This window comes from Ciconia boyciana, chromosome 3, assembly GCF_034638445.1.
Source record: "Ciconia boyciana chromosome 3, ASM3463844v1, whole genome shotgun sequence".
Classification (NCBI taxonomy): Eukaryota; Metazoa; Chordata; class Aves; order Ciconiiformes; family Ciconiidae; genus Ciconia; species Ciconia boyciana.
This window is the reverse complement of record NC_132936.1, coordinates 69,660,072-69,681,563: the sequence shown is the minus strand read 5'-3', so window position 1 is coordinate 69,681,563 and position 21,492 is coordinate 69,660,072. Positions and strand designations below refer to the sequence as shown.

At 40.0% G+C, this 21,492-nt stretch overlaps 1 protein-coding gene across 7 annotated transcripts in view; it reads left to right on the top strand.

Moving 5' to 3' along the window:
- Positions 1-21,492, top strand: part of ARID1B (AT-rich interaction domain 1B) — a 337,147-nt gene that overhangs the window by 177,593 nt on the left and 138,062 nt on the right. For 4 of the 7 annotated variants that reach the window (XM_072856051.1, XM_072856055.1, XM_072856052.1 and 1 more), the window contains exon 5: positions 8,313-8,354. The exons of the other annotated variants lie outside the window; for them this stretch is intronic. In XM_072856051.1, coding sequence (XP_072712152.1) covers positions 8,313-8,354 — 42 coding nt within the window. The remainder of the gene's footprint in view (positions 1-8,312; positions 8,355-21,492) is intronic. 7 annotated transcript variants of the gene reach the window in all.

Genomic DNA, 21,492 nt, shown 5'->3' with positions numbered 1-21,492 from the left:
ATCTTGTATCTACACTGAGCAACCCGACCTTGAAAAGGGCTGTTAGGGGGGTGTTCAGGTGGCCCCTTGGGATGCTGGGCTGTGGCAGTGGGAACCTCCAGCCCTGCGAGTAGAGGGCAGCGATGTTTTAAGCCCTTTTGGTGTTTTCCACAGGAGGGTCCCTCTACAGCCTAACAATGTGATCATGCACAAAGGCAGCTGCTGTAGAGACCCTTTGCAGTGCGTTTTGGTAGACAAGGTTTTATGATTCCCCGTTTTGGAAGTGCAGAATGAAAATGAGATCATGGTGTTGGAACAAGAGGGTAAGAACTACACAAATGGATTGGAAGAGATGCAGACACAATATGTAAATAAAAGGCTTACCGGTGGCAGTAATTGTTACTGCTTATGTCACATGGTATAATGACAGTTTTTCAGGATTTCCCATATATGAGAATGCATGAGGATGAAAGGTTTGAATTTTGTTTTTATAATATCTACCACTCTTTTCTTAAGGGAGATTAAATAGTGACTGCTCTTAGATTTCGGTCTAAGTACAACAATCATTTTGATCTCTACATTGTCAAACACGTAAATATCAAAAGCCAGTTTTCAGTGCAGTTATACTGTTTCATGCAGCGTTCTGGTGGAAGAACTAATTGCATGTTACACATCTTTGCATATATATATGAAAAACTGTACGACAGAAAAATACAAAAGAATTTGAACTATGAATATATGTTTACGGAGGGAAAACATGTGCGTGTGTATATATATCTTACCTGTTTCATCTCCTAATGACAAGAGCAGATGAGCATGTTATTGTCATGAATTTGCTGCTGATCAGCTGTTTATGTGGTACCTACAGAGGAATAAGTTACCGTAGAATTGTAAGGGATGGGACCGTGCTCACAGTTAGGTCTCATAGGGTTCCCTGCAGTGAGCGTGCGCTGAGCAGACGTGTACACAATCTGCAATGTCAGTTTATCTGGGATTTGTAATGGTTGTTTCCTGGTGCAGACCTAAATGTGTTTGTCCCTTTCTGTCTTTTTGAGGTTACAGGAATTGCCCCATTGCCCCATAGCGCACTTCTTTTTCTCCCAAGTTGCTTCTAATATATGTAATTCTGTTGTAAGTAGTATATCTCACAAGGCTGATGATTATTGCTTTTAGTTAGCTAATACCTAGAGTCTAATTTTTTTGCTTCTTAGGGATTGGCCTTGTTCCTAGGATTTTGCAAAATACTTGCAATGGGAGACTAAACCAGCAGGTTAGTCAATAGCATGTCCAAGAATGTGTGTTGGGCACGATGTTGAAGATGTGAAGGATTTTTGTTGTTGTTGTAAATCAGCTTCCACCAAAAAATGGGCATTTAAGAAAAAATTTAAAAATATGAGCAGGACAGAGTCTGTTCCACTAAACAGCTTTTAAGAACATGAGGCATCATTGTGTTTTATCTCAAACACTGGCTGACCAAGTACAGAGCTGCTTCAGTGAGCTGCGTCCTTGAGCCACTCTGTTGTCTCTACATGCTAATAAGGAGAATGAGGAGAATTAATAAGCAAGTTTGAGCTACAGCATAGTTTCTTGAAACATCTTTTCAAACCTTTGTGAGACAAAGTAGCGCATGGAGTTGTTCTATCACTTAAAAAGAGATAATTTTGTTACTTAATTTGTATTTTTGGAGTGAAAAGTTGTGGCTTCAAAAATCAGAACACTGATCTTCTTTATTGCTAGACTTGATGAGCTGAGAGGTAGATGTCTTATATCACACAGAACAAGAAAAATAAATTAAAGGGACAGTCTAAGAAAAAGTGGATGCCAGATTTAATGGATAATTGCCCTGAACTGAGTCACATTGTATCCATTTTTTACACAGGTCAGACTGTGAGGAGATGGCATTTACTTAACTGGAAGGCCTTGACCAAGTAGTCTCAATGGACTTTGTATAGAAAGCAAGGAAATCTCAGCTGACCTATCCTTAATTCATGAGATTTATACTATGCAACTATCATGCCTTTATTTCAAGCGTAGATTCAGGGCCATAATAAAGGTGGGTCTTTGGTGGTTTTGCTCAAGGATTGCCCAGGGAACGTGCCCAATCCTCGCTTGCTACAGACCTGAAACCTAGCCTGAAGTACATGCATGATTGCCATTAAAAATAAACAAAACTGGGGGCAGTTAGCAGAGAAAAAGGGAAGAAGGGTTGTCGCAGTTATCAAAGTTTGTTCCTACAGATCTGCATGCATTAAAAGCTGTATATGCCCCCAGTAAGTCCTTGAAGAATTGCCAGAAACTAGTGTGGGTCATGTAGGTTTGTCCCTGCTCCAATGAGAAGAAGGACAACCATCTTCTACAATTGCTGAATCCTAAATTACTTTAAAAGGAAGGCAAAGTGAGGAGATAGTACAGCTAGTTAGGCTGAATTTCATAAAGATACGAATGACTATAGCCATATCCATGTTTGAAAGAAACTTGCTAAGGACTTTGAAAAATGAAAACTAGATTAACTTCTTGTCACCTTTGTTTAAAAAAGATGAGTTCAGAACTGGTGGTGTGTAGGCGGGTGGGCTGATGGGAAAACCTTAAAAGCTGAGAATCTGTGCTAGAAAAGGATTATGAGGGTATATCTGCGCCAAGCACTACAGCATCCTCCATGTTCCGCACTGTCCAGGCTATTTCCTATAGACAGCTCAGCAAGACTGGTGTGTGGAAATAGTAGTTGGAGTTACATTTGCATTGCTCGGCACCTGGACTAATGAGTCCCATTTATAAGTTGCTGGGACTGCAGAGCCTCTGCCCGCCAGCCAAGAAGTCCTCTGTAAGTCAGAGGGCAAACATGGGTACGAGAGCAAACGGGTTGATTATGAACTGGGCAGCATGATGCGGTTTGTCTTATCACGATTGAGCAAGAAGTGCACCCCGACGGCGAGAAGGTGATCTGACAGTAATTCAGGAGAGAATGCCTGTATTTCCTCATTCTTTTTGGATTTTGTTGTCATGGGAAAGAAAGTCCTTTCTGATCTGATTGATCTTTACAGAACAGGGAAAGCAAAAGTACTCCAAAATGCATGTATTAACTTATACATTTATTTTGTTTTGAGCATATTTTAAAAGTGCCGGAGGCATGCCTTTTTAGTAAGCAGGCAGTTGGCAAAAACCCTCTAGGTATCAGAGAAGCCCTGTGCTATAATTTTCCTAGAATAATAATGTCAAACAAATGACAATAGAAAGCCTATAAAATTTGCAGCCAGCTGGGCAAATTCTCAAGTGTGACCCATGGAAACTGTAAGTGCCCATGCAGAATATTTTGTCTTGATCAGAGCTGCTCCAGTCTACTGCGTTTCTTGCCAGAGTAGCTGTAACCCCCTCACCTGCCAGCTGCAAATAGCAGCTCCATTAGATAAACTGAGGAGCTGCGACCCAAGTCTGAGAGCAGCGTTAAGTGTGTGTTGTATTGGGAGTTTTTGCCTGGGTAGTTAAATGTGGATCGATGATCCTTTTCAGCATTAGTGTTAACAGGATATTATATGGAAATCGGCATGCATCAGAAAAGATTATTAGTGCTTATTTTCAGATTCCCCCCAAAAAGATGGAGAGGGTTTCTGTGACCTTTGTCTTTTGTGAGTTAGTTATTTTGTCCTTGGGTACTTGCTACCTCATATTCTGTTGTTTGGATAACAGTCTGGGTATTAAGCATAGCTGTAATTTCTCCTGTTAACGGTATTCCACTTCGCATGGCTCTTGCTCAGTTCCAGCTAATCCTGTCTCAAACAAAATCTTGATGAGACAAGGAGCTGGACTGAGCTGAGGACCAAATCAATACTGAGTATGGCTTTGGAGAAGACCAAATTATAATAATTCCTTGTGTCATCTGATCACTAGGTTGTACAACTCTGTTCCAAAAAGGTATTGTTCAGCATTGCTCCTCAAGGTTTTGATCTATGTTTCAACTCCTTTTCTTTTTGACAGGAAGGTAAAAATAACTCTGTGCATGATTTACTGTAAGCCTCTTGGTTGCGATGCAATATTGTTTGTAGAATTGGGGCCATAGGAGTCCTTTATTGAAAAGCAAAACAAAAATACTGAGTAAGCCTCATTACTTCTGACAAAAAGAGACTCAGGGCTACTCCCCAACTTGTTTCAGGCTACTCCACATGTTATTCGTCAAGGATCCTCCAGGCTGATGGGAGCACGTTTATGAATTCTTCCGTCTTGTAAAATAAAAAAACCTGTTAAATGCTACTCTACTATTAAATTATAGGATACTATGTAAGCAGTGGTGGTCTTGGCCACAGCTGCCCATTTTAGAGACCATGTAGGTTGTGTAGGAAGGTGGGAAGTTTGTCTTGTCACGTGTTGGGGAGGACCTGCGGGGTTTCTTGGCACCATCCCGGCCAGGCCGGGGGGCTGCGCACAGACCCTGGTCCCTGGAGTGCCTTGGCTGGGGACAGCAGCAGGGAGCAGGCTCTAGGAGGGGCAAATTGCCCAGGCAGGACAGGCGTGCTCCAGCTGTGGGATACTCCTGCTTAAACCACTAATTGCATCTAACACAATTGATCCACAGCGTATGATGAATACACACACTCTCCAGAACACTACCCCATCATTTACCCCTTACCACTTACAATAGCCTTCTAGCCCAGAATTGCAGGATACTGTAGTGGGGTTTGGGTTTGTTTATTAGAAGCGAAAAGGCTGTTTGCTTCTTTAGATAAACTGGAAAAAACACCAATGAACAGTGATTAAAAGTTGCTTTTATATAGAAATAAAATACGGGGCAAACAGGCCCATTCAGTTATAACACTGTACTGTGAGGAGTGGGAAGTGGACTGAAGTGAAGATGGAGAAGGGCATTCAGCAAAGATTGAGAGCAGTGCCTAGGGGAAAGCTACTGTATCTGATACAGATACATGTACATGAGATCAACAGTGCTTCATTTAAGAACCAAGTCTGCTTTTTTTAATGATGCAGTGAATTTTTCACTGTAAAAGAAAAACACCCCCCTGCCCAAGATAATATATTTAGATATGTACAGTCAGAACAGACAACTAAAATAGGAAATGTTTAACTGCCACAAATAAGTATATAATGAGAAGTTCTTAATTAATGTCTGATTATCTTGAAGCAATAATGAATCTCTTGTTCATTTTTTTGTTTATTGGAATGGAAGTGATATATTTTGAAGATGATTAAGAGAAAGATGGTGCTTGCCTGATTCTTAAGGACACAAAATTTTCTTTTCTGCTCCGGTAATGTGGGTGCTGATTGAAGTACACTCTCATTCCCACTAGAGGGGGGTCCTCTCAGCCTAGGTTGTAACACATTTTGGCTTTTTCTTTTTTTCTTCTTTGGAAACTCAGCATGAGGAAAACCTCATGTTGTCCCACATCTTGTTTCAGTACTTTATATTGTATATCTTATGGTGTCAGCAGTTAAACTTGTCTCTTACTGGTCTTAACTATACCAAGAGGTGAAAACCAAAATGAATGGACTAACACACTAGCACACTGGTAAACAGTAGTAACAAAGACTACAAGGGATGTTTTACTGCATCATCCTCCAGGGGAGCAGGGGAGGACAAGCATTGATCACAGAAGTGGTGTGATCATTCTTGGAAAAACAGAAGTGGCTTTACCAGACCCGTTCAATAACGTGTTTTTAATTAGAGTTATCATCTACCCCAATAGCTAGGCTCCGAACCAATTTATTGTCTCTGCAAACCTTACGTTTCTAAGCATAAAAGAAAATATTTCTCTCTGTAAAAGAGACTAAGAGTATGTTACATCAGCTTAAACTCCTGCTTTACTCTTTGATGTCACAGTTTGTTCCTCTTCTCAGTTTCTTGGTGAAAAGAAGGAGGATTGAGTTTTGTAGATGTGCTGGTGGTTGTGCCATGTTAATTTATGCATTTTGAAACTATGGCAGTCGCCAGCATTCTCTTGGCCCTGAGCAAGTGGGAGCTTAATTAGCACAACCCATTTGTTGACAGTACCACTGTACTCCACAGCGAAGGTCCCCGAAGGGTGAGGTGGCCTCTCTGCAGGTGAGGTGGAGTGCGGAGCCCAAACAAAGGACGCTCTGCCGGATCTGTGCTGGGTCAGTGCAAGAGTGTCATGGGCAGGCGTGGGGCTGCTAGCCCAGCTGGGGCCTCTTGGGAAGGAGAGGGGGAGGAAGGGACAGCAGGGCAAGGGAGGCAGGGTGGACTGGGGCTGGCAAGGAGTCAGCAACCCTGCTGACTTCAAGGGTGGAGTCAGAGAGGGACCCACTGACACAGAGAAGGCTCCCATTTTCCTAATGAATCTGCACAACAGAAACGTAGCAGAAGAATAAGCATTAATGGGTATGGAGGTAGCATCTAAGGTATGTGACCGGCACAATACTGGATAGAGAAAACTGAGTGAGTTTTGAACAAGATTGTTCAAGTTTGGGGGTCTTATCTAGTTACGGTAGCTGGATGTTGTACCAAAACAATAAGCCCAGTGAAAATGAGCATTCACAGTTTAGGTGGGTACCACATTAACCCTAGCTGGACTGCATCTGATATTGGAATGACTTTTTTCAGAAGCCACTTGAGCATCTGACTAGGGCACTATATTGTGACAGGCAGTCACAGTGTTATTTCCAATCCAGTGGCTGATTATTCTCTTTTTGGCCTTGGGCAAGTCACTTAACCCTCTGTCTGTTTCTTCATCTGTAAAATATATTATGGATATTTATCAGTCTCACCAGGACTGATTGTTTAATATTTATAAAGTGCCTAAAGGATTAGAAGCTTAATATAAGTAGCTAATACATATCATTTTAGATTTATTTTATTTACTTGGATTTTTTTTTCCTACCTCCCATTGAATGAGATGCTATTTTGTAGCCTCTTACTGCCATTGCTAATCAGCTGGACAAGTCACAATTGGGTAACTTCAGGTTCATTTTCCTCTTTCATTCCTTGTTCCTCTAAATGCTTTATCCCCTTCCCCCCTTTTTTCCCCTCTGTTTTTTAATTTAGAGATGAAGAGATACCATATGTTTCTAGATCATGACATAAATATATTTAAGTGCTGCCATCATTGTTAGTTTATCAGCCTTTCCATTATAAACCCTCTTGTTCAGGGGTTTATAACTCTGGCATTATAACGTGCTTCAGGCTGAAACTTGACATTCATTTTTTCCCTCTTGATTTGCTTTAAATCCTTCACTCTTCTTAAGTTAAAGTGGAGATTAGACACATTAGTTATAGTTATACTAGTTGTATAAATTATAATGCAGCAGTAGGCATTTTAAATAGGATGTAAATCGGAGAAATAGAGAATTTCCTAGGTGTTAAACTGTGAGCCTGGGAGTAGAAATCCGGGATTCTTTTCTTGAGTGTGTCCTGGCTTGGCACATGACTACTAAGAAATTATTTAACCTCTTTCTGCCTCACTTTTCTGCCTGTATATTGGGATGATGACATTTCCTGCTTCACTGGTGTATTGGGAAGCTTAATTAATTGGAATTCATAAAAGTAGTGAGATTCTCAGGTGAAAGGTGCTGAAGTGTGAAGTATTTTTAAGGAGTCTCATGAAAAATCAGTGCACCTGCTTTTCTGCGTCCGTTGCCTGTTGTTCCAGATTAGCGCATATCAACTCTTAGAGCTGCGCGGTACGTGGCAACCAGCAAGGAGTTCGATTTGGAGCACCGCTAGATGACCTAGCAGCTTGCTTTCCTCAAGCTTTCAAACATTCACTGTATCTTGCAGTCGGCTAGTCTCGGCCTTTGCCTGGGGAGTTTGTGTTCCCTGAATTCTACAGTTTTCAAAGAATTCGCTGTGCGCAAGACAGGACAGGAGCCTGCAAGCAAGACCTCTGCTGCTGTTTCCCATTAGTGCTGTTAGAGCACTTGGTGCTGGTGCAGGAGTACCCAGCCTGGTTAGAAGATAATGGGAGGGGAAGAGTTCAGATATTTCCAGCTTTTTTTTACAGGGAGTTGTCATGGCAGATAATTCTGGTTGTGCTCAGGCAGCTTTTTGGTGTAGCCAAAACTCCATATGGAGAACAATGTTCCAGCTGTAGTACGGTAAATTTTGGGTCACTGACAGATCCTCTTAACGTCGTTTAGGTTGAGAAACCTTGTTTGTGTCGTGAGGGATGCTTTCTGAGTTTCCTCTCTTGAGGAGTTCTCTTGTCAGCTGTTAGTTCAGCATGTCCTATGATATGTAGGTTTCCTAGGGTTGACCCAGAGTGGCGTCTTCATTTCCAGATCTCCTCTTTGCCTGGACTGTGGCGCTGTGATCAGGAGAGAGAGGTTCTTGGTAGTGGCTAAATTTGAAATGATCTTTCTCCTTATAATTTCAGGTTGAAGTCTTGGCCTCCGAGGATGCTACATTTGGACACAAGGTGTGTAGTTTGATGCAGTTTTGTTATTTAGGTCCCATCAATTTAAATTGTTGGATGTGATGTCACAAAAGACAACAATTTTCAACCTGAGAATTGAAGATCCTGTGACTTACATCCACCAATTCAGAAACTTTCCCTTATGTATGGTAATCTGAGAATGACACACAGGCCATCTTAATCCTGTTATTCGGTATAAAACCTGTGAGCAAATTTTACTTGCGGAAGCCCATGTGGAAACATGGAACGTCGTCTTTGTAGTAACTTTTAAGATTGGACTTGCCCGAATGCTGGATTTGTTCTTGTTCCATAGATTTGTAGCTCAAAAATTGTAGTTGTTATCTGCTTTGCAGTCTGTTGAGTAAGCCACTTTGTTCATGGTCCTTTTTCACAGTGCATCTCAAGTAGAAAGTAGTACATTGAACAGCTGCATCACCCTGTGTTCAATTGTAGATCAATGTATGGCACACAGTATGCGTGTTGGAGAGACCACTGTAGACCTGTTCTTCTAAATGGATGGGCTGTATCCTAGTTATTGCTCGAGTTTCTTTGGCCGGTGAGCATTATGGTGACGACCACAGCTTTAATTGAGCACTAATAGTGGATGATTCTAAGCAGGGCAGATTGTGTGTAGGCTACATGTAGTTAGCTAGGAAGAGAGTGGATGGGGAGGGGAAGAAGGAGATTGTAGGAACAGTAAGCTAAATCATGACAATGAAGAGTTTCCTGCTGCTAAGGTCCACATGCTGTGATACTACTGCAGGTGAGAAAATAGCAGTGCTATTACTACCAAGGTAAAAAAAAAATCAAGAAAAGATGAAATAAGTTCTCCAAGTTTATATAGAATACCAATAAATAAAATTAAGCTACAGGAAAAAAAGCTTTAAAAGCACCTAAATATTCATGATACCAGAATTTACATTGTGTCTGTATTGTACATTTTTATGTTGATATGTGATAAAGTGATTTAAGTAAATTATTAAAAAACAAACAGAGCTACCCCAGTAGTATTTGAAGTATTTAACATATGGTAGTCTGCAGTATTTTCTGGTTTTTATTTAATACCCAGCATGCATACAGAATATTCATTGAATATTTAATAAACCTGGAGGGTCAGCTCTTGTGAACTCATCTCCATAATCTTTCAGACTAGGTGGGTAAACAGAAATACTACTGAAGATTATTGTAGCCAATCTCTCTCACTGTGGAGGAGGCTTCTTATTTGTTTCATGGCTAGACTTGCAAGGTGTTTTTCAGTCTTGGAGTCATCTTGATGGACATCCTTTGAAACTCCTTTTCATTACCAAAAGTTGTAAGAATTTTCTATTGCTAAACTTCAGTTTTACAAAACTGAATCAGTACTGTCGCCAACTCTTAACATCATCCTCCAGAGTCCCAAGCAACTTTTCTGTAAGATTCAGCTTCAGAACCAACAGGGTTTTTTTACTAGCCTTACATTATATAGTGAACTATATATGTCTAGGAACATCATGTACTTTTTATCAATCAAGAAGAAAGGCAAATGTATCATCCCAGATTTGTTAATCCCAGAATTTATCTTAGCTGTCTATTTAGGCATGCTGTGAAAGCACTTTCTTTCCTCCTCTCCCTTAAGAAATGCTTCCTCTACTGTCTGTCTCAGTGACAAATAAATGTTGGCGTCTCTGTTATATTAACAAATCAGTTGGTGTGCCCACAGAGAATACATATAAGCACAGTTTTTTGAATGAAAAATAATTTTCGTTTTATAAATTAGAAAGTAAGTTTGTATGGCAAATACCAGATAACATAGTTGAGAAGGATGTGAGGTTAGAGTTTGCGTAATGTAATGCTTTCCTTGATACCAGTTTCAGCCTGAATTTCCCTCCAGGTCTATTGGAGACTGTTGAGGGGGCTACCTTTACAGTTTTGGGTGTAGCATATGCCCCAGCTTGAAACATTGTAGGACCCCTCTGTATGCATAAGCAGAAGCATAATTTGCTGCAGAGGATGCTTTTCTTTTGACTGTATCCATTCCACCTACCCTTAGAAACTTGCCGCTTAGTTTTAGCTTGTTGACAGGCTGTGTTGTCTGTAGATACTAGAATACTGTTTTTAAAAAAGGATATTTCTAGACTGCTGAAAGAGCTTACAATGTTATCTTTCACTCTTAAATTCTCCATTATTTTAGTTTCATGGTAAATATGCATACTGGCAGCGAATGGGGCTGTTTCCCAGGAAAATGTGCTGAATGAGACACCAAAACATTGTTCAGCTTCACCGTAGTTATTGTCGGTGAAGTGAAGATCTGGCTGATGTAGTCTGCCCCTTGAATAGTTGAGTCTTTGATGACACTGATGATAAGCACGTGTAGAAATCAGCTACGGGATGCTTTTGATGCAAGATATGCATCTTGATTTTGACAAAATAATTCTTATTTTAGAAAAGAAAATTAAAACAAAAGCTATTGTTTCACACTGTCAAAATACCCAGGGAAGAGGCACCTTGAAGTGCCAAATCTTATCTTTACTCCATATGCACAGAACAGGTGCAAATTGCAGACCATTAGCAATAGTCCTTCAAAATGTTCCCTCCACCTCCCCTTTTTAGTAAGAGAAGAGTCTTCCCAAAACAAAGGTAGAATATAAAGCATTTATTGGAGTAAAACCAACATTTTTATTATGAACTTTTTTTTTCATGTTGTGCATCTGTGAGACCAGTACTCCTTAATGGGCCATGAAAATGTAAGCAGGTTTTCAGTTTAAATAAAAGTTGTTGTTTGATAAGTATAAAGGCAACCAGATTTGACAGCATTGCTGTCCAAACCTTTCCTTTGGTTGAATAGTAGGAAGTAAAACATTCAGCTTTCTTTGCAACTAATTTTACAGAAGGGGGAAGCTGTTAGTGTGCTGTAACAGCTTTTTCGAAGATGGTACACGTGGTGTTCAGTTTAATTTACACATGCATTTGTGTGTGTGTTTGTATGCGTGTTTGTTTCTTAAAGAAAAGAAAAAAACAAAACATCCAGCTTTTGACTGATCCTTCTGTTTCAATATTTGGAAGGGTTGTGATATATGCGTGGTTGTGTATGGAGAGATGTAGGGGAAATGACCACCTAGCAAATCAGGAGCAGCTGATAGGGGATCTGGGACAGACTTAACAGTTATGCCTGGTTCATTCAAATTCTGCAGAGGATAAACTTACACATATAGTAAGTTTCTTCAAAACCGTAGTTGCCAAGAAGCTAACATAGAGTAAGAGTGAATAGGTGGAGTGGTATCTGGCCGAGTCTGCAGTCAACACACAGGAATGTATTTTGAAGTTGGAAACTCCTTCAGTCCCATTAATCTTATTAAAGCCTAATGATGACATGTAAAATACTAACAGTACCAATTTATTTTGTGTTTATTTTAGCTGGAATAGGAGATACATTTTAGCAGATGGGACCAGTGTTCCCAGATGGTAGAGAAAATTAGGAGGGATACAAAGATGTGAAAAAGAAAGAAAAAAAAGAATAAGGTGCACAGAGCAGAAATAAAAGGTAAAAGGTTTAACCATTTTGAATGATGCTGATTTAAACACCAAGGCAATGAACAAATAAAAATAACAGTGTCTGACTTTTTTAAATCCTCCTAAGAGATTTAGATGTTCTGTTTCCATTAGAACATTTTAATCCCTGAGGTAGAATTGAAAATCTTAGTCTAAAAGGTTGGTTATTATATAAAGATTTAACCCACATTTTATTGTTGTAGTAGCTGCGTGTTGGCATCAGTTGGAATTACGGTGTCGAATGCGGTAGCACATACTCCATCCAGACAGGCTACAAATGGTGTCTGGCCCTATCTAGAGAATGAGATGCTTGACTTCTTAAATATTTGTGCTCGGTTTACTCTCCTCTTCTTTCCCTCCCTTTCCCTAAGGCTTTCACTGTCAGCATCTACCTGACCCAAATAACGTAGGGTAGAGAAGGCTTCATTCAGCTAAGCAGAGTGAGATCACCTCGTCCACGTGTCTCAACCTGTCTGTGGACGTGTAAAGTGCCATAAGCTCTGTTCGCAGAGACGGCCGCAGAGCCCGCCTACCGCAGCTAATGCCGAGGAGCAGTGATCCCAGCTTAGTGCAGCATTAATATAAATAAGTTTGTTAATGGCAGTCCAGCAGCTACATGTCAGAAGGCTCACAACTTTGTGCAACAGGAAAAGAGACACTTATGTTCCCACAGTGGGGGAGCTCCACCAAGAACAGGACTCTCTTATTTGGTAGTGAGCTTTAATCCTTCCATTGTGTGTCGTTTTAAGCTGTGTTGTGATGTAATTGGCTTAATCATTATTATTATGTTGCTTTGCACAAGATAAGATTGTAATTTGACGTACGGAAATAAATGGCAACTGGATTAGTGATTTGCAGGTGTCATTTAAAAACAGGGGGCAGGGAAGACAGCCTTTCATATTTTGCAAGCAGCGTGTTTGCTAATGTACAGAGGCAGAATTAACTACGTAACTGCATCTCACGCTGTCTTGAAGTAGGAGCGAGCTTCACCTGTTTGTTTCTGGGACTGTGCTGCTGGGGTTGAGGAGAGAGAATCTCATTCCCGATGGATGTGCACTGTAGGAGTGATTTTACATTTCCTTTGCAGAAGACAAATACAGGAGAAAAGCTTTCTCTTTGATCGAGAAATCAGCATAATGGAGACACAGCTCTATTAAAGAAATGCAGCAAGGGTGGCATTTCTGATGTGGCTGTGTCTGCACGCTGGAGCTTTCAGCATTGTTCGTGGAACTAGCTGTATTTTTGTTCTGTGACACAGCATAAAGTGATGACCTCGTCTCCATAATTTAGTAACTCTGGAAGATGTTGAGAGAGTCTATTCCTTTTTAAGAATGTGCTGCTGGGATGCATTTTTTTTACTGCTCCTTCTCTGATGCAGGATACATGGTTTTAAGAATGAAATGTGCTTAGGACTAAAATATCTTTTTTTCTTCCCAAACATGCTACTTTTACTTGAGTTTATTGAGATTTTTTTTTCCCTTTCCTCCACCTTGCAAACGCTACTTTATTGCAACATGCAGCACATCATGGTGCATCTTCTGTACCCACTTATTTTCACGGTCCCAGATACCAGAAGTTCAAATCCTGAGGGGAAATGCGGTTACACAGTGTAGCTACGTGTCAGCTTCCTGGTTTGAAGCACAGGACACCAAAGAGAATACATCTGGTGGCTGACTGGGAGTTATGACTGTGCAAATCTAGAAGGAAACTGTTGTTCTAGCGGTATCCGTAACACAGAAGCCTTGAGCTACGAGATGGAGTAGAGATGCCATTTGAGAAATTGAGAAAACATGTTCTCAAGAGATGTTTCCTTTTTTTTTTTTTAAATTTGTATTAGCATGATTGCAACAAAATAGTACTTACTTCTTGGAAAGGAGAGAAGAAGCCATTGAAGGAGAAGAAAAAGTAGGCATTAAAAATTGTTTTCCTTTAATGCATGCCTTGTTTAAGACCGCTTTCTTTTGTTGAAGACTCCAAGCAGCCTCTACTTCTGCCCTCTGGTGGTTGCTAATAAAAGTTGCATCTTCAAAGCCAAATTAAATTGTTTTAAAACCAATTAATCCTTTTCAGAAGAGGATGTTTTCAAGTGTCTGAATTATCTCTGTCTTGATATGTTGACACTTGGAGTGTCTATGTGTATGCTTAGTATATGGGAAAATACAGAGAAATGAGTCCTCATTTACATCTGTCTGTGCACTGTTGACTTAGGTAGGAATCTGGGGGTTGTAAATAAGTTTTTGGATTTGTTTCAGCTTAGAAAAAATAGATATTCATATTAGCCTCCAGTAACTTCTGTTTTGCTACTCAGAGCAGAGTTAGGATTACACATATCCCCAGTTCTGTTGTTTTTTTTCTTTGTAGAGTTGTTTCACCTGAGGTGTTCAGATGACTGAAAGGATTTTCTAACCTTCTTTCTTTGAGTCATTTTTAAAGCTGCCTTGTAGGATTGCTGAAGTCTTCTGAGTGCCCTCCGCGCTGGGTGTTTTCTAGGAGTAGAGAATGGTGTTACAGCAGGGAACAAGGTGCTCTTTTAGTATTCTTAGGGACCCCTTACAGATGTGTCAAAGTGTTTTGAAGTAGGTATGACTAAGTAAGTAGCAGCAACTTGAACATGTTTCTGCCTGGACCTATGCATATCACTGCTATGTTATTCAGGACAATCCAAGAACGTGCAAAACCAAGCAATTGTGATCGTGTTTTAGAAGTTTCATTTACATAATCAATAGTTCTTAATGTCTGGTAAGTTTAGTCTCGATAAATGTCTCTGTGGTTTTGGGGTTTTTTCCCAATTAGTTTTATAGAAATTAAGAAGCACACCAAGAGATTTAGAGCTGTAAGTTCCTCTTGTACAGTCCCGACTGGTCCAACTTTGTCCTGAGTGCTGCAGGCTGTAGAGGAGTGTATCTAACCACCTTGAGTACGGAGGGTGAAATCAGAACAAGAGTGCTGTACCCATCAAAATCCATTCCAAACAGCACCCGCTGCTTGTGGTGCCCCACTCCTCACAGCTCGCTCCCGCTGCCCATATAAAGAGGATTTTACAGCTCTGTGGGAGGATGGAAAAAAGTGAGGGCTTCTTAGGGGTCCTAATGCCTCCTTGTGCAGTGGAGGTGGATCTGGACAATTCCAAAACAATCTTGCATGAAGAAAAAGAGATGAAATTATACATAGAATAGGAAAAAAAATAAAGTAATATGTTAGCTGAGAACCCCCAGATGTGAGAATGTCAAGACATGCTGGATAAATGACATAGTAACAGTTGGTTCTTTCCTCCTTGTGCCCTGTAACCCACGCTCCTGGATTGTAGTCTCAGGAAAGACAAGGCAAGGCTTTAGGAAGGAACTGTCCTCCGTGGCAGTGTCCCTGTGTGGGTACAGCATGTCAGGCTTTCTTGGATATTCCCTTGTTTCTTCTCTTGCCAGTGACCCAAACCAGCAATAAATACATGTTTAATGCTCCTTTTCAGCGTGAAGCATCTCACGATGCTTGCAGAATAAATACTGATGGCCTCAGGGTTAGACTTAGGCAGTCTGCATGGGTATGTGGTAACATCTGTTTTACAAAGCTTCTGAGCGCTCTGTGGCAGGCTGGTGTGAGCACAGCTGGTGAACATAGTGCCCGCCTCGGCACCCTTGAACATTGCTGTCGCGTGGTTTGCCCAGTGCCCTGCAATCCATTGGGATTAGCACTAAAAGCATGTAAACTGCTAGCTTTCTGTCTACATCATCTCTACTTTATGGGCATACATAAACATGATGAACAGCCTTCATCTCCATTACTGCACAGTTTATGTTATCACGGTGTGGATGGGGCCACACTTTGGGTTTTGATACAAGTTTAAAGCTCCCACCACCTTTCTGAGAGTACCAGGGGGTAGAAAGCAGTGTGCAGTTTTCAGAAGCAGATGTGTATGCGATTCAAGGCAACTGTTTAGTTTTTGCTGAAGTGATGTCTGTAAGTAAGAAGGCTTGGCAACTGTTTTTGCTTTTCTGATTGATCTGTATCCCTCTTCAGTCAGTTATTTCTCCTGCATTTCTGTGCCAGTTTAGGTTGCCACTTTGTTGAAATTAACTGCCTCAGCCTTGAACCAGCCAGTCCTTGTGGCGGCAGCACTAGCAGTCCGTGCTTCCCTGTGCTGCTTTTTTGAAGAGATGCTCTGTAGTATAGTTTGTCCTTTCCAAATTCTGTAGAAATCCCCCAAAAAGTGCAAAGTTTGGTACTGGTTTTGTGCTGGGAACATGCATCCCCTTGAACGTTTGACTGGACCCGCCATTTCACACCAGTCACTACAATGCAGCGATAGAAGTTAGCGCAGGAAAAAAAAGAGGATTTATTTTCTCGGTCTTCCTTCTGTTACTCTTTACATTTGTAACTGGCGGGCGCGCTGAGGAGGCCTGAGCCTGGTGTGCCTGAGCTGGCTGCCTGCGTCTGGCTGGGTGTGCTGCTCGGGAGCTCCCTCGCTCAGCTGCCGCCTGGTACCATGTAACCGGGGTGATGCTGGCCTGATGCGGCGGGTTCTTTACAGTGCTGTGTGGCCCCTTTGATTTATACTGCTGGTTTGAACTTTGAGGGAGTATCAGATTTACCAAGAAGTCACCTAACAATCGGAACACAAGGTTTGCTTGTAAATACCTGCACATTTTAAATAAAGGTTGAGGCAGGTGGTCTCTTTGTTTAGGGGTGGGAAGAGGGCAGGACAGAGTATTTGCAAATAGTTTGCTGTTCTTTCTTGATTAGGAGAGCAGGTTAGACCAGATTTCTTCTGTAAATTCTACCTAATTGCACAACTGGTGGGACCAGAACTGCTCCCTCCAGCAACCAACCCCACCTTGCTACAGGAAGCATGCTCTGATGCATATTGCTACTTAAAAAACAACAACAAAGAAACCACAAATATTTTTATTCTTTTTTAACCTAGTGTTCATTTCTTTGCTTTTTTTGTATAGTATTCCTTTTTAACAGCATGAAATACACGTATAGAAAAAGATTCAGATTTCTGCTATGTGGCTGCTTCCCCCGATTGCATAGTCAGCTTGTTAAAACGAATGCGAGGTTTGAAGAATAGGAATTGCAAAGAGGAACGTGAGAAAGTTGTTGGGTAGACAGATGTGATTTAGGTTTTCATTTCCCCTTTTTTTTCCTGAGACAAGGTCAGGTGTGTATCATGCTTCAGAGGTGTGCTTTGCTGGAAAAAGGGCTGTTGACATGTCACAGATTTCAAAGAGGAAAAAACAATGACAATAATGCAGAATCTTGGGCTTTTTACTGAACGTACATTTCTTTTACAAAAAACATTGATTTGTAACTATGAAGCTTCAATTATTCCATTGTTTGTTTTTTAAGAATTTCTTTGTGAGACAGGGTTTTCTAGTGAATTGGGATTTTGATGGATAATTTTATTGGATTAGAATGACACTGGGAAATCTTGTTTTTCAAGGTCATTTCTTTGATTTTCTTTGTGAACAGTTAATTATACAGGATCTTAATATTTTCTTATATAGGAAGATCAAGATTACAGATGGTTTTGGCACGATTTTCCTACTGTTGCAATGCTTTAAATTGTTTCATATTATACGCATGTAAACTATTGTGATATATTTCTAGTGCCACAATTGTTCTGTGTGTTTTATGATTTTACTACTGAATCCTTGCTACTACCTGAAATAGACAGCAGACAGATTTATAGTCTCTTTAGTAAAACTTGCCTTAACATTTTAATCTGAAGCAAAATAAGCATAATTCTTACCGTTCAATTTAATGTGACTCTGTGCTTTCATTCCACTGGCTGATTTCCCCCCCCTTTATCAAGATGTATTTGAATCTCCCCGAGCCTCCTGTGAAACCTCCTCACAGTGTTATTCCTTGTGTCAGAACTGATGTACCGATTACCTCATAAATGTAATCTATATCTAGAGTGGTTTTACAGCTTCAGTCCTTGTCCGATGGAGGGACGTACACCTTAAAAACACTTGTGGGAAGAACAGTTAGAATACATACTAATTTAAAAAATAATAAATGTATTTTGAGAAATGTGTTAACTGCTGTTTATGAAAGAAAGCAATGAAGTGAATCATGTGGAACTGGCTTTTGTTGCATCTAGGTAACTAAATATCATTATAGCACATATGCTTGCATGCAGAAGCTTTACAGTAATGTAGGTATGGCTGTTTATATGCTTATTAACTCATAGTTTTTTAGCTGAGGTGTTTGCAGAATGCTGCCAAGGTCACAGTTGTTAAGCTGCCCCAAATAGTACCAAGGAAGAAATGATGTAAGCTAAAGCTTTTTTATTTTTTTAGATAAACATTTTTTTACCAGTAGTGTTGTGGAAAAGGATCTCGAAGGAGAAATTTTGGGGATGCTGGGCTTGGAAATGGTATGAAATCAAGGATATTAATTAGGACTAGAACTGGTGTCTTTGGTGGAACAAATGTTGAAGATGGTTACAATACTCGTAGGATCCTGTGTGTTGCCGGGCTTAGTTACACAGAGGTTTGACAGTGAGAAGGAGAAGTTCAAACTTGATACAATGGGCAAGGGAAAGCTAATGGAGCACATTAAAAATGCAAGCTGACCTAGATATACTGTTGAATGGTGCCATGTGGTGTGCAGCTTTATATGGCAGGCTGCAGCGTCTTGTCGACCAGAATAAAGCTGAAAATACTGCACTGTTTACAAGTCCAAAGAAAAGGTAGAAGAATTGGGCCATCCTGTTCTATTTTATAGGTGATGTTAAGATAAAACAACACTATTAGAGCTTTTTCACTATGAAAGCAGCTATTGATTTCTGTTAAATGTGTGCAACATTTGTTTAAAAAAAAAAACTACAGAAATTACTTCTGGGGAATGATCGATGTGCATGCCCCATCGCCACAAGTGTGTGTCTACTTTCTGCTCTCTTCTGTTTAAGCTACATGTACACAGAACCCTGGAAGATGGAAGAAAAATTAGCATTATGTTAAGAGTTAGTTGATCAGAGCTGAATTCTTTCTTTCTGGAATATGATAATATTTAGTATGGGAAAGGGTAGCAGAATCCGTCCATTAATTTTACAGTACTTTTAATTCCAGGTTAACTTTGAAGAACTATTTTAAGAGGTATCAAAGTATCAGAAAATGTTAATATGATATTATTTTTCAGATAATGACTATTAAAATAGCTTTTAGCTGCTGTTTGAAACTTGATGGAAAGTCATTCATTTTGGTATTGAGACAGTTTCAACTTGGAATGATTATCTGAGCTTATTTATAAATACCAAAAAAAGCTTACAGAGGAAATGTTGACTTCCCCCACCCGCGCCCTGTCCTTGCATCTGCCTTAGCCTCTGCTCAAACTGTATAAATGCAGACATATATGATTGGGATATTATACATTTTTATAGGACTAGGAGGTTTAAAATTGATATTTTTTTTCTAGGGCTGTAAGTTATAATGTGTTTTCAGTTAGTACAATAATAATAAAAAAGGCTTACATGTACCTGTGATGCATTTGATTCCTCCCTGCAGTGACTCATTGTGGATCTCACTTACAGCTAAGTGCTTGTTCCTTGTGATCAGAGGAAAATGCTACACACCTTCTGCTTCGTGCCTATTAAATTCAAGTTTCTATTGTAGGCAGCATTACACAGCTATCTTTGAGAATTAAAGGGGAAAAAAAAAATCAAGAACAGTAACTGAAGTGAAAATTTAAAAAGCCACTTTGTTCCCCCTCAGCCCTAATGTCAATTTTCAGTACATTTCTGTTTTCATGCTTGCCTCTTCCCAATTTACAAATTTTTCTTTCTTCCTGTTCAGTGCCTTTGGTACCCTGTTGAAATTAGTGACCATAATGGCAATTGCTCTTTTCTCTCTCTGGAACCTAAATGATGGATACCAACCTTTTTTAATCCTGTTATGTTAAACATAACGTATAGTTCCTTTATCTGGACCAGTATTTTGAGTTGAAGAAGGGATTGTTTTCTCCAATTTTGTTATCATTTCCCCCCCTCACCTTTTTCATTCCCTGAGGGAATGGTCTAGAGAACAAAGTGTCCGTGTTCCTGGGAACAGAAATAGATTGTTCCATTCATAATTTAGTGATCTATTTCTGTTTGGCAAAGTTAAGCACATGCTTAACTTCAGTTCTGTGATTAAATCTCACTGACTCCAGTATGACTTAAACGCTTTGCAAAACTGTGGCTTTTATTCCCATCTCACCATCGCACCATTCCTTCTGTCTCATTGCTCTTTTTTTTTCTCTCCCCCCCCCCCTCCCCTCCCCCCCGCCATGCTGCAAGTTGACTGTGCTTAGTGTCAGCAGTTTATGTTCTGCATGTTTAATGAAGGCCATGGCTCAGCTCAGCATAGCCCTTCCCCTTACGCTAACAGAATTTTGATAAATGAGATTTCCTTGTGTGGAGAGCCGAGAAGGGGCTTTGACGGGAAGAGGCAGGGCATGAAATCAGCAGGTGTCAGGGTGTGCAAATTATAGCCATTTTAAACCAACAACAAAATAAAGAACTTGTTATGACTAACCGTCTTCAAAATGTGTATCTTCCTATGAAGCACAAAAAAGGATTTAACAGTATACCAGCAAAACAAAGGTAAATTCAGTAAGCAGTAATCTGAATCAACGTATTTTTACCTTCCTTTTTGCTCCATATTCCCTGTGCCTACCACCTCAGTTGTCAAAGGATGCTATATAAGCAATTGGATTATAATAGTCATTGCTGAATTTAGCACATGGAGATACATTTCAGTTGTGGTTTATATCCTGTGCTGAGCTAAACCATTAGAAAAGCTCTATTTTATGCCCGCTCAAGTTATTGACTGCAGTAGAATAACAGAGGGAACTAGACGCACAGATTAAAAGAAACTGCCAGCAGATATTGCAAGAAATGTTTTCAACTAAGGTACATTTCTATGATCCTTCCTCCGTTTTGAGTTCTATTTTCATTTTTCTGATACTGCTCACTACACCACCCCCCCCCCCCCTTCAGTCTTTCTCCTTCATGCAGATTTAGCTTGTTCAGTGACCGATCTCCTATTCAGACTACATTGCTGTGTAATTTAAAAAAAATCTTTTTGTGTGCTCGCATGTGCCAGTGAGGTATTGGATTGTTGAAATAACAGCAAACTCTTCACTGGAGATTATAATCTGACACGAATGATTGAAGGCCAGAAATGGATCCTGCAGTCCCAAAACTGGAGCTATTTTATTACCTTATGTAATGTTTCATAAAAGTTTCTGCAGCTGTAGTGGATTAGAGATGAATTGTTTTTATTGGAGAGATGAAGAGAAAGGACAGTTGGTATGGTTATAATAATTAATAAATAACACAGTTAATTACTGTGCTGGCTCTCCAGTATGTTCAGAGATTAATTTAAATCAATTTGTGCTCGCTTCTATTAAAGTACTCCAAACTGTATTTTTATACACACACACACAAATATAAAATGTATATACATAGAGCTGTGTATTTAGATATATATGTATAGTTTTATTTTTTATATATTTATATTTAGTTACTTAGGTTTTTTCTCTTTTTTGGCAGGAGTTTTGCATGGCTTGAAAACAGGGATAGTTGCAGATCTTGAAATTTTTTCATAAGTTGGTTCATACCATAGCTGTGCAT